The sequence below is a fragment of the Chelon labrosus genome, assembly GCF_963514085.1.
Source record: "Chelon labrosus genome assembly, chromosome: 19".
NCBI classification, from domain to species: domain Eukaryota; kingdom Metazoa; phylum Chordata; class Actinopteri; order Mugiliformes; family Mugilidae; genus Chelon; species Chelon labrosus.
This window is the reverse complement of record NC_140352.1, coordinates 12,745,054-12,757,808: the sequence shown is the minus strand read 5'-3', so window position 1 is coordinate 12,757,808 and position 12,755 is coordinate 12,745,054. Positions and strand designations below refer to the sequence as shown.

At 45.4% G+C, this 12,755-nt stretch overlaps 2 protein-coding genes across 2 annotated transcripts in view; one reads left to right on the top strand and one right to left on the bottom strand.

Annotated features, from left to right (window-relative positions):
* Nucleotides 1-6,232, top strand: part of myo1d (myosin 1D) — a 103,339-nt gene extending 97,107 nt beyond the window's left edge. Inside the window, exon 22 of the mRNA XM_084567076.1 lies at nucleotides 2,041-6,232. Coding sequence (XP_084423202.1) covers nucleotides 2,041-2,197 — 157 coding nt within the window. The 3' untranslated portion in view covers nucleotides 2,198-6,232. The remainder of the gene's footprint in view (nucleotides 1-2,040) is intronic.
* A 4,987-nt stretch (nucleotides 6,233-11,219) lies between these two features.
* Nucleotides 11,220-12,657, bottom strand: cdk5r1b (cyclin dependent kinase 5, regulatory subunit 1b (p35); the record flags this gene model as incomplete). Its single annotated transcript, XM_084567155.1, has 2 exons — nucleotides 11,220-11,241; nucleotides 11,753-12,657. The coding sequence occupies 2 exons, from the start codon at nucleotides 12,655-12,657 to the stop codon at nucleotides 11,220-11,222; spliced, it is 927 nt and encodes a 308-aa protein (XP_084423281.1).
* Nucleotides 12,658-12,755: the final 98 nt, after the last annotated feature.

The following is a 12,755-nucleotide window of genomic DNA, read 5'->3' as shown; positions in this document are numbered from 1 at the left end:
AGTCAACAGAAAGCGACAACAGAGCTCAACCGAGTTTCTGAAAATGTTTCGTCTCTCTCGCACACACACACAGCATCGTGTACAGACAAAAGCGTTGCGCCTGTTTGGATCGGCTCATGTTCCAGTAAATACATCACTCCAGTTCTAAAAGCTTTACATTAACACACAGACTGCTGTCTCTTATCTCTCTGACATGGTTCAAGCAGCCTGAGGGCGGAGGAAGGAATTGATGGGTTCTCTCTATAATGCGATGAGGTCTTGACCTCACTATGTAAAATGCCCTGAGAGTACATGCGTTATGATTTGACGCTGCACAAATAAAATTGAAATAGATCCCTTAAGGGGGTGTGCACACAAAAGAAGAGACTGGCCGTGATGTGGTGACAATACAATGTTCCTGAAATTCAGCCAGTTGTTGGGATGATTAGCAAAAAAGCCTTCGGCGACGTGAAGTGGGCAGTTGTGGGGACGACCAATAGGAATGTCTGATGCACTTGAATGACGCAAACACAGGGTTTCCCAAATGTTTACTGCAAGGACAACACTGTCCATGATCCTGGTTCCTACCAACAAATTCGTCGTACTGATAGCGGGCTTGGTGCGTCTCGTAAACTCGGGTAAAGCGGCAGCATTTACGGTATTTCTTTTTCAAATAGAGAGTGTTGGCGCCAAGAAGAGCTAGCTCTGTCCATACACTAGCCATCTAATTATTTTCTGCTTGAGTCAGAAATGTTTACGAAGATTACCGAGGCAGCCGAAGCCTGGAATGTCTATTAGCGTCCAATTGTCAAGGCCTGTCCATATATAAAGCAATTCACTCATCTGTAGTAGACTTGTTGCTTGTTAGTGGATGTTCCAGACTCTGGTTGTCTATTTTACAGTGGCGACACTCCATCTGGGTTCACCAGAAGCCCCAAGCCGCTATAGATGGTGTTTCTTTTGTGGTAAAAATTTAGGGACCTCGGTATCAGATGCTTCCATAGGTTGTTGCCTCAATCACTCATCTACTCAAAAGTTGAGCATCGTCGAACTCAATACCTCCCCACTTCTTATTGCCAACATTTTTTTTTTTTTTTCCTCCGATCAACACCGCAACTGTCAGTATTTCATTAACATTCATGTTGTCCTGCCACCACATCACTGCTAGTCTCCTCCTGTGTGTACGCCCCATCAGCTACAAAGCGATGGTCGCCAAGAGAATTGCTTTATATTTGGTCAAGGCTTTAGATAATCTGACTTAATCCACCTCACTGTTCTTGCGGTCAGAACTAAAAGGCACGGTGAGGTATGTCTGTGAAGATTCCAGGTGTAAAGCCAAGGCGAACACATTTGTTGGGTTTTCTTGAAGATGATTCTCATCCATGTAGCTTCTTCAGTTCTTCTGGTGAGGAGTTTAGGTTTTTATTAGGTATATTTGTGCGTGGTGCCCACCTGAAACTCACATGACTAGGATCTGTTAATGACCAGATACTCACCTGCAACTGGAGGACTATGTTTTGATCCTGATTTTCCTCCAGTAAACAGTAATAATGGTAAAGCCCTCTCTGCTTTCATTATTTACCTTCATGTTAGGCGCTTTATGTTTAATTTAATGCATGAATCACGCTCTAATATACATCATTCTGCACACAGCGATGCTATAAAGGGTTTAATTTATGCGTGAGTGAGAATAATCGTGTTTATGTGAAAATACAGTCGTGTGTGTGAGGAAGATTTATGGTCTCAGACTGCAGTGTATGACGGCGCATATGTGGTGTGTGTTGGAATGAATGTGTTGTGTTTTTTGAGATTATGATGCTGTGCGACAGCAAGCGTGATTTATGGCCTTGTGTTCTCTCTCATGCACTCACTCATGGTCACTAATGGATCTACATATTTTACCTCTGCGCTAAACTGTGACCATACAGATCATGGAGCTGCACACCGTATGGGTTCAGATTGTAACAAGGGTAAAAAAAAAAAGTGTTTTTTTGTTACAAAATTCTTCCAGTATTTTGTAATTTATCTCTCTGCCTCCACCTTTTGTTTTTCTCGCCGCAGTGAGAAGAGGAAGCTGCAGGTGAACGTCGCCAGCCCCATCCAGTGCAGCATGAACGGGAGGAAGTGCACGGTCATCGTCGAGCCCAAGATCAACCAGTCGCAGCCGGACTTCACCAAGAGCCGATCCGGTTACATCCTGGCTGTTCCTGGCAACTAAAGTGGGCCAAAAGAAAAAAAACAAAAACAAACACCAGCTGATTTGAAAGCAGGATAAGATAAAGATGATTCACTTCTTGAGCTGCTGATAATGTGACAATGTAGAAAGCGGCTCTGTGCAAGGACTGAGGTAACTGAATCCTCAATTAGCAAAGCTAATGCCAAATTTAATCTTTTTTTCTATTATTATTATTATTATTTTGTGGGCTTCTATGAATAGTACTATAAAAAGGAAGTTTGTTAAACAGATTTAAAAACATGCACTACGTGATTATCCAAATTTCCAGTCATTTGCTTTGTGCAATATTTAGTTTAGTGTTAACTGATGAGTCATGTGAGTCTAAAGACTTTGCAGGAATGTTTAACCCCTGCCGCTCCGTGTGAGGGAGCCAGGGAGTAATTGATTGCTTTAAATCAGAAGAAATAGCTTTTTTGATTAATTTTTTAAGGAATTAAAATGTTAGCGAGCCGAACTGATGACGTATCCACATAGGTGGTGAACGAGAGCAACTGCAGCGTCTGCTTTTAGACCGTTAAGTGTTTACAATCACACGAGGGAACAGCGAGTGAGAAGATGTGATTCAGTGGCTCAGTCGGTGTCTGAAGTCCAAGAGTGTAGTCACGGGGTGTTGAGTAGGATGTGTTGAGCATATCCTGAACCTGCTATATACAACAACTATTATTAATTTAAATCATGCATCTTATACTCTCTATGCAACGTCTACTTTTATAATACTCTTACACATTAAAGGTTAGAATAGAAGTGAGCAGCATAAGATTACAAATATGCACTTATACTGTTGTAGCTAAAACTGAATAACGGAAGATAAATACGACGACGGTGACCAAAGCCTTCAGTTCATATTCTCTTAGCTTAGCATCAGCTAGCCGGTACTGTATAATCCCATGTGAACTCCAGCCCTGATCCTCGTCTTATTTGCTGTCTTTGTGCGGAGTGAATGGCCTAATGCCTCGTAGTGATCCTCAGTCCTTCTGAAAGGCTTGACAAACATCCCCTTCACCACAGAGAAAGAGAGTGCGAGTGCGACCGAGAGAGTGTGTACTGTACGTGTTTTGATTGCGCTCTCGTCTTCTTGGCTCCGAGGCTGAGGGCCTGGCCGGCGGCCACAGCGAAGTGTTGTGAAGTCTGTAATCAGACTGCTGTCCCCGAGACTATTTCTATTAGCTGTTTGGAGACTTAACTTTCATTCTGTCTAAAAATTCCATCGCAGTGTTGCTTTCAAAGCTCGCACTGACCAGACTCGTCACCACTCGAACGCGGCGTGGTTTTCACACTGCTCTCGCAAGCTGTCGAAAGTTTTCGCGCGCATTACAACATGTTCTTTTTCCAGTAGTTGCGAAAAGCGGCGGCAGCACAGAAGCACGTGAGATTTGAGACGTCGGACTTTATAACAATTGATATTAATATCCAAAGCACAGGAGGGGAGAAAAAGAGCTTCCAAGAAAGTTCCATCAGTGCATAATAGCGTCCTTTAAATACAAACACAGATGGCTGTAAAATGACATTTGTTGAAAGCTGCAGTGCATGTCGAACAGACGCTCTCACCCAGCCAGCAGTGATATTCATTCCCATCTGCAGATTGAGCACACAAGGCGCAAATATCTGTTGTTTTCGTGGTGTAAATATGTCTTTGCTACCGTACAACCAAGCGGATTAAAAGCACTTTTCTTGACATTAGCAGTAATGAAAACTATCTCCGTACATGTTCTGGAGCTTTTAATCATTTCACTTGATCTCCATCAGCTGCAACATGCTTCTTTCTGTTTTCTCTGTTGGACACTTAACTCCATCTTGGCGTTTAGCCGTGGAGCTTTCATTTTTTACACCGTTTGATTGAACAAATGAAGAGAAGGAAACTTTCTGAACGAGCAATCTCACTAACCCCACGTTGGAAAACCGAGCTAATTGCCAATTACTAGCTTGTTAGCTCGGTCACTGATGAGACCGTTTATTCCCAGACGTGTGCAGGCGGTTGTTTGCTCTTTTCCAGAGCCGCTCACACTTTGACATAAAAGCAACCAGAAAGCTTCCTTTGTTTAGGATCCATCGCAACTCGAAACCATTGCTATGATTTAATACGATTACTGCCAATCACTGCAATTGATTTCAATTATTTTTTCATTCTTCTATGCAAAACTAGTCCAGACAGGAGCCTGTCCGCCTCAGCCTGCTTCGAATTTACTTTCCTTACTTTCTACCTGATCTTTGAAACTCATTTTGAGGTTCTTCATGGAGCTGATAAATGCTCCGTTGTCTCCATGTGAAGATTAAGAATACTGAATGTGCGTTGAGGAACCACAGCCCAAGGTTGGAAGCTGAAGCTGAAGCGGCTGAGTCTGTGTTGTTGGCTTCTTCACACCAGGAGAGAAAACTTGTTAGCAGTCATTTTAGCCCGAGTCGTTTATCTTAATTAGTTCGCCTGTGCCCCTGTCTTTTGAAGAAGTAATACTCCTTCTACTACTCATTCTACCTCGCAGCCTCTCGGAGGGCGACCTTGTCCCGTTGATAAGACACTTTAACTCCGAAAAAAAAGGCTTGTTTGGGGAAATGGGTGAATTAATAGCTCGGATTAAGGAAGTGACATGGGTGGCGTTTAAGAGGCGGTTTTCAAAGGAGCTCAGGCAGGACTGAGGAGTGTGTGGACTATAACAGGGCAGCCCTCCATATCCTCCGGCACGGTTAACCTCCCACAGGGCTTCTCCTCTCCTCTCCTCTCTGCTCGGCTATTCACCGCTCATCATTAGGATGGAGTCCATGTCACTTCTCACTTGAGCGCTTCGCCCTGCGCTTTCTTCAGGCAAAACGGACCGGTGAACAAAGCCTCCGCCTTTTCGTAGCTTTTCCTCCTCCCCCCCCTTTTCCTCTCTGCTCTTCCACTTTCCTTCTTCCGTCTGATCGTTTGGCTCCTCGCCCAGCTCGGCTGACTGCACCACCCCGCAGGCCGGTGGATGCTTGCCTGTTTTTATTTTCTCCTTCACCCCCAAGAGGTGTGGAAATAAAAAAACAAAAACAAAGATCAAGACGTGCAAACAGTAATACAAATATCATGCACCACCAAATCTACTCTAAATCCAATTGGTTCTATTGTAAACGGAGCCAATGAAAAAATCAAAACAAGCGGTTTGTTTTTCTGTCAGTTCTTCTAACCTCTAATTAAACAATCCATCTTCAACCTGGTTGGAATCATTCTGACTAGAGAAAGCTAGCGGTGGCCCAGAAAACGGAACAAAGCTGATGGATAGGAATAAATAATAAAGATCCAAATCTTTGCGTTCACATGCCCCAAAGCATCGATTACAATAGTATTGCAGCTAGATAGTCCTACAACCGATCAGAGTCTTTTTCAGGTGACGTGTATGTCCGCGTCGCTGTTGCTCTTCTTTCCATCATCACCACATAAAGCCCCGCCCAGACGATTTGATTGGTCCAGGAGAGAGCGTAATCAGTTCCCAACAGAGAGACTCCAGACCAGCGTCCCCCTTTAAAAGGTTGGGCTACAGTATGTAAACACGGCAGCAATTGGTTCTGGTATTTTCATGTGATTAGCTTTACCTTGGCTTTAAAATTAACAAGCCTTTTTTTCCTAACTATCCCCTTTAGAGGATTTTAAATATAAACGTAAACACGTGGAGACTTGTGCCATCGCGTTGTTTCTGTAAATGTTCGACACAGTGACATGTACGTTCCTCTAGTTTCAGTGTGTTTTTTGTTCCAGACACATCCGACTCTATCTATCTGTCAAGCCCGTCCATTTTTGCCAAAGGGTAAAAAAATTCCATTCTTCTTGTCTGTAATTTATTCCGCAGCTTTTAAGCAAATCCTGTGTGTACGTAGCATTCATTCAGTATGTGCCTAATTTTGTATTAAGTTTATATTTTGCATATTTGTGTCATCATTACGTGCAACGATATCCAGAATGAGTCAAAAAAGGGAAATGCTGTAAAACAGTTTCGTGCAAAGTGTATTGTGTCTGAATGCGGGGGCGATGCATTCCCTGATGAAGAATATTTCATTAATCGGTTTATTAATAAATTGATTTGCTTCAGTGACTGATTGGTTCAGTGTGTCGTGTGCTCTGGGCGGGTGAGACAGTCAGAAGTCATTAGCCTGTTAATCGTCTGGGGGCTGGTGTTACGTTGAGTCAAACGTTTCCAGCTGTTGCCTCCAACGTAGCTGAACTCCACGTTAATCCTCCCCACTGACAGCTGTTTCGCCGGGTGACATCGAGGCGGCTGAAACCCCTGCAGTCGGCATGACAACAGCGCTTCCCACTGCCGCTGTGTCAGCGGCCGTCCTCGGTGACCTCAGCTGGGATTTATGATTGGGCGGCTGATGGATGACGGTCTGCTGCGAAGAGTGGGAGGACTCCTTTCTTCTTCAAGGGCAATGGCAGTGGTACGACTGGGCCGAGCGAGCTGGTGGTGAAATGAGTTGGCGAACTGAGCGTGAGAAGGTCTTTTGGAGATCCATGGAGCAGAGTCACAAAGAGTCTGATGCCACTAGAAAGATGCAGAAATTCCTCCATTGCACAAACCTGTTTAGTTGTAGAGATGCATTTATGAATGAGCATGTAGGGAGGAGCCTCTGTGGATCATCCCACAGATACTTCATCAGTTTGGGATCTAGTGAATTTGGAGGCCAGGTCCTAAACCAGGCTGCATCCTGCTGGGGATGGCTGCTGTCATCAAGGAGTGTCATTGCTATGGGGTGGGGGTGCCTGGTCTGGTCTAGGTTGGTGGTACATGTCTAAGTAACATCTACACGAATGCCAGGTCCAGACGTTTCCCAGCAGAAAATTGAATTGTCACAAGATGGTCAATGTTATTCACTTCTCCTGTCCGTGGTCATAATGTTGTGGCTGAACGGTGTATTTCTCTTTACGAAGAATTCACTTACAGTTACAGTTACCTTGTTAAACAAACGATGGGGGTGACTCACCGAAGACTGACGTCCTCACTAGAAACTGCATATTTCTAACAAGCTACTCTCCAGTGACGTATAACCTGGCTCCAGTTAACAAGCTCCAAATTATCAGTCATTTCATGCCACTAGTGAGGAGTGTTACCATGGGAACATTATTAAAATTGATTAGACTGGCCTTGGCCACCAGAGGAAATATATGGGCCCGGTGAACCTTTAACCAGGCAGCCGACCAGCATGACCTTGTATGTTAACAACTATAGTTAGAAAAGTGACACTAATCACACATCAAATGACCCACATTGCAATTATTTATTATTATTATCCAGGAGAATGTTCATTAATAGACTTACATTATGTTGAAACTACACCGATCAGGCATAACATTATGACCACTGACAGGAGAAGTCAAAACATTGGCCATCTTGTGACAATTCAGTGTTCTGCTGGGAAACTTTTGGACATGGCATTCATGTGGATGTTACTTAGACATGTACCACCCACCTAGACCAGACCAGACACCCCCATCCCACAGCAGTGACACTCCTTGATGGCAGCAGCCATTCCCCAGCAGGATGCAGCCTGACACAGGCACACATACGAAAACGGGTTTAACCGGTTGACCTGGCCTCCAAATTCACTAGATCCCAAACTGATCAAGTATCTGTGGGATGATCCACAGAGGCCCCTCCCCTCAACCCATAGGGCCCAAAGACCCGCACTAACGACATTCAGTCTCCAGACACCACTGGACACCCTCAGAAGGCCCATGTCCATTCTCTGATGAGTCACAACTGTTTTGGAGGCACAAGGAGGACTATACACAATATTAGGAAGGTGGTCATAATGTTATGCCTGATCTGTTTAAGTCGCCTGACAGCAAAAAGGTTCTGTTTTACTTGCACAGAGTTTCAAGTAGCTCATTCTAAAGGACTGGTGTGGAGCTGACATTTAAGTAGGAACATCTCACATGACTAGTGTCTGTTAACGACCGGATACTCACCTGCTGTTGGAGGAAACGTCCTCTTGTCCTCTTCCTCCATTGAATGCTCCTCTAACTGCCGGTTATCAACCAGAGGCTCCCGTCTCAAGGTGTGAACCGGGGTGAACCTTCTCGTGGACAGATGTTCAGACTGTGCTGTAGATTGACGGCAGATGACAGCTCAGTCCACCTCCGCTGTTCGGAGAAGGGTTTTCACACCATCTGTCAGAACCGTTTTCCTCTGGGTTAGCCCGTTTAATGGACGGGCAACTTTGTGGGGTGTACCCCACCTCCCGGGCAACGTCAGCTGAGGTTAAATTCCTGCAACTATCTACAGAATGAGCAGAGGATGGATGGATGGAAAGGTTTTGATCCATAACCGGGGAATAACTGCTAACTGGGCCTCGGTTGGGAAGCGTGCTGACAGTTTAAGGACCCCGCTGATGTTCCCTTGAGCAAGGACCACAAGGTAAACATCAATCTCTAGTCAAACTAACATCGAAACCCGTACATCAATCTGCCACACAGAAAGACAAGCGAGGGCCTTGAACGATCAGTGCATTTTTATTTTTCTCCATCACAGTACAAAAATAAATTAAAATAAGCCGAAACAAACTAAAAAAGAGAGAGAGAAATAGAAGAGAGAAAGAGAGAGAGTTTCATTTACAGCAACAACTTTTTTGACTTTTTCCAAAAGGAGCATTATTTATTTATTTTTTTTTAATTTTATTATTGGAACAGCATCGACACCCCTCCCCTCGACCCCACCGAAGAGAAAAACCGAGAACCAGTGCGGTTGGTGTGTGTGCTCCTCGTCCATAAGAAAACAACACATTCTTCTGTACAAAGAAAACGCCGCCGATCGCTCGCTCACACACACTCATTCATTCATTCATTCATTCACCCAATTCACGCGTGCAGCCTTCCAGCCTCCTCTCTTTTTGAAGCTTTTAATCACTGTTTCGTTGTGTTTTTTTTTATCTACAAAGTACGCAACAAGATACAGAAAAGAATTTGACAGAAATCTTCAACTATCACTTGAGTCTCTTTTTTTTTTGTATTTTCTAAGCTTTTGAAAGTCTCAAACAACTACTCGATGATGCAAGTGAAGAAACATGGCACATTTCAAGTGAGTCGGGGCAAAGTGGACAGAGAGGAAAGAAAAAGAAAAGAGAAAAGATTTTGGGGGGGGGGGCTTTTATCCAAACGCCCTGCTTTGTTCTGCCCCGGAGCAGAAGCACATCCGATCTGCGCGTCCAAACCAAACCCACCCACTGCATTTTGTGTCGGTGCGATGCCTCAAAATGACCCGGATATCCAAAGCGGAGGGTTGTGACTGTCTGAGCTGCAGACTGAGAGGCCTTTCCTTCTCAAACACGGTGGAAGCCCTCTGCTTTTAAGACGGATCGCAGAGAAAAGAAGTGCACACACTTTGTTTCTATTGATCTAGGATGCAAAAAGTACAATTCTCTGGAGTTTCTGGAAAGAAATCCTGCAGCTTTGTCCAGTCGTTACAGAGACGGTGAGGAGCTGCAGTGAAGTACTATTGCTGCTCCTGAAAACCTTCACATCTCAGTCGTTCTGCGTGCTCTCCTGTCTTGGTTGTTCCCGTTGCACACTGCAGCAGTTTCTCTGATTTTAAAAACTCATCACCGTTCCTACGGAGCACCGCAGGTTCTCCTCACATCAGATTTACAAAGAGGGCGACGATGACGGCTTATCCTCAAGGTACACTGTGCTTTTCTGCAGTGGTGATTTGAATAATTTATTTATTCCCCTGGTTAAAAAAAAAGGAAGGAAAGGAAAGTGTGCTTTCTGTTTCTGATATGTGGGGCAGCGGGTTTGGGTTCACAGAACGGGGAGATGTTTTCAGGGCAAGGAAAAAAACGTCTGTGGAGGTGTCCTTCACGTTGGCGATGGTCAGATTTCAACAGTTTTTGTTTGTTTTTTTTATCTAAGGGCTCTTTCATCAGACATCCGTGGATGAATCCCTGCAACATTCACTTGCATGAACCAGATCAATCTTCATTCCCACCAAAGATGAGCACAACCGCCTCTCCAGAGCAAAACCCCGTCCCCTTCTCCAAAAGTCTCTCATCTTCCGTTATATGTGCCGAAATAATAAATACATAAGTGGCAATAAATCAGGTGTCGCGGTTATTATTAGTAGATGAAAATCCACCCTATCGTGCAACAGCTGGACTTAACAGTACAGAGTTTCAGCGACCTGCGGGATTTTCATCAAAGATATGGCACTGTTTTTGTTTTGTTTTTTGTTTTTTTTACATTTTCTACGCTGAATCAGAAGCACAAAAATCGAACATCATTCCAAAGTATCGACAGAAAGTACAAAAAGAAAAAAGAAAAATAATCAAATAATATTCCCTGGTAAACAAATAGCCTATTTTAGCAAGCATAGCTAAATAAACTAGTGTCACTTTTGTTCACAGCATTCTCTAATGCAGATGCAGTTCAAATCAAGTAAAAAGACAAGGAAAGGGAGTCGTTGCTCCCGCCCTCCCGGAAACGCTGTAAAGTTGCATGGCACACGTGCAAAAACATTACATTTCTAAGTAAAAAAGAAACAAAGAAAACTTGTTCCAGAAAAGCAATAAATAAGCCTCCACAGGTGTAAGCCTCTGGGGAGTGAAACATCCATTAACTCGTTTTATTTTTTTTCTCTAGATGAAAATAAAGTAGGTCTTTCTGAACACAATTATATCATCGTTGGCCGCGTGTCCACTTTCTTTTTTTTTTTTTATGTTTTTCCAAATCAAAAGTCCCTTGATGCAGCGCTTTTGTGACAAGTCCTGTTTTCAGAGCCGTAACCCACAAAAATGTGGATCCGGCATCGGAGGCCCCTCGCTGCCTTCCTTTCCCTCGGACGGCCAGATATGCATCACAGCGAAAAAAAAATAAATAAAATGTTAAAAAATAAATAAATAAATAAATAAAAAAAAGTCCAGTCGTATCCGTGTTCGTGGGGATGGCGCTCCGAAGAGCCGGGGTTTGCAGCCGGGGAGTGCGGGGGGGGGGGAAGGGAGGAGGGGGTGGAGGAAGGGGGGTGGCTGCTCGTCCATGATGCATGAAGAAAGCCAGTCAGGCGATGGCCCTCACCCTCCTGCAGTAGGCAGTGCACATCACATCGTCAAACAGTCAGAAGGTCACTGGTCGGCTGCCGCAGCCTCAGTCCTGTCCACATTCATTGCTGTAGATGTATGCTTCCCTTTCTATGGTTTTAATTTTTTTTTTTTTTTTTTTTTGGTCTTTTTCTCTGAAGTGTTTTTTTTTTTTCTTCCAGTATTTAATATAGATATATTACATCTGTATGTTAGCAAAGGATTTACCCAAGTCTGGCATTTTATTGTTGTTTTATACATTATTGTCAAAAAACGCTTCCATTCTCAGGTCAGAGAATCCGAACCCTGCTGAAAATAGTATCTGGACCTGATAATTACAGGCAAATGCAGTGTCTTTCTTCTTTTAAACCCTATTCCCGACCTACCCTCTCTGCTGTTTGGACAATAATAAATAAAAGGTGTCACAAATAATCTTAAAACTCCTTAAAATGCCAGACTGGAGCATGCCCCACCTCCCCTGGCCCCTCCGCTCCCCCCATAGTATCCCCTCACCGGTCCAGGCCGATGAGCAGGCGGCTCCTCTCCTCCTCCTTCTGGCTCTCGTTCTTCAGGTCGGCGAACACCTGAGTGAAGTAGTGGGGGTCGGAGTTGATCTGGAGCATCTTGGTGCTCATCAGGTTGATGATGGACAGGCAGCGGTCCCAGAAGGTCTCCTTGGAGCTCTCCACCAAGAAGGGCTTGAGCGGGTAGGAGATCTCGTTGCCCATGTAGGAGTAGGACAGGTAGAGGCAGGTGAGCAGCACGGCCTGCAGCTCGTGCTCCGTGGCCACCTCGGAGGAGACCACGTCGCGGCACAGCATGTAGACGAAGACCACGTTGGCGGGGGTGATGAAGCCCTGGTCCTGCCAGCCTTGCAGCAGCAGGGAGCGGTCCACGCTGCGCAGCCACAGCACCGGGTCAGTGGGCGACAGGTGCTTCAGCCGGTAACAACGCCGGCACAGGAACTCCCCGAGGCAGCGCAGCAGCTCACTGGTGGAGGCCTGGACGATCACCCTCTTAGGGCTCCCGGGGGCCACATTGGAGTTAGTCAGAGGGGCCTTCTTAACCGAAGAAGTTGTGTTGTTGGAGCTCTTGGTGAGGGCTGGAGTGCTCTGGTCCTGGGCGAAGGTGGACAGGTTGGCGCAGGACTGCGACTTCTTCAGGTTCTCATTGTTCAGGTGGGTGACATTGTTCTGGTAGGTGCCGTTGGGCTGCACCTTCTTGGAGCCTTTCTTCTTGGCCGACACGGCCACAATCCGCTTCCACGGCAGCACATTGATGAGCGAGTGCCGCTTCAGGTTCTTGTCTTTGGCGTTCTTGCTGTTCTGGACGGCCGTGTAGTGGCCCACGGTGGCCGGCCCGTCCTCGAACAGGGCCGCCTTTCGGTAGCTGGGTGACAAAGACAGCACGGTTCCCATGGTGACTGCGAGAGGGCCTCCAGGGGCTTCGGCCTCACTGGGTCAGAGGAGCGTTCCGCCGGGGGGGGGAGATCCTGAGGGTCTCAAAGCCGCGATGC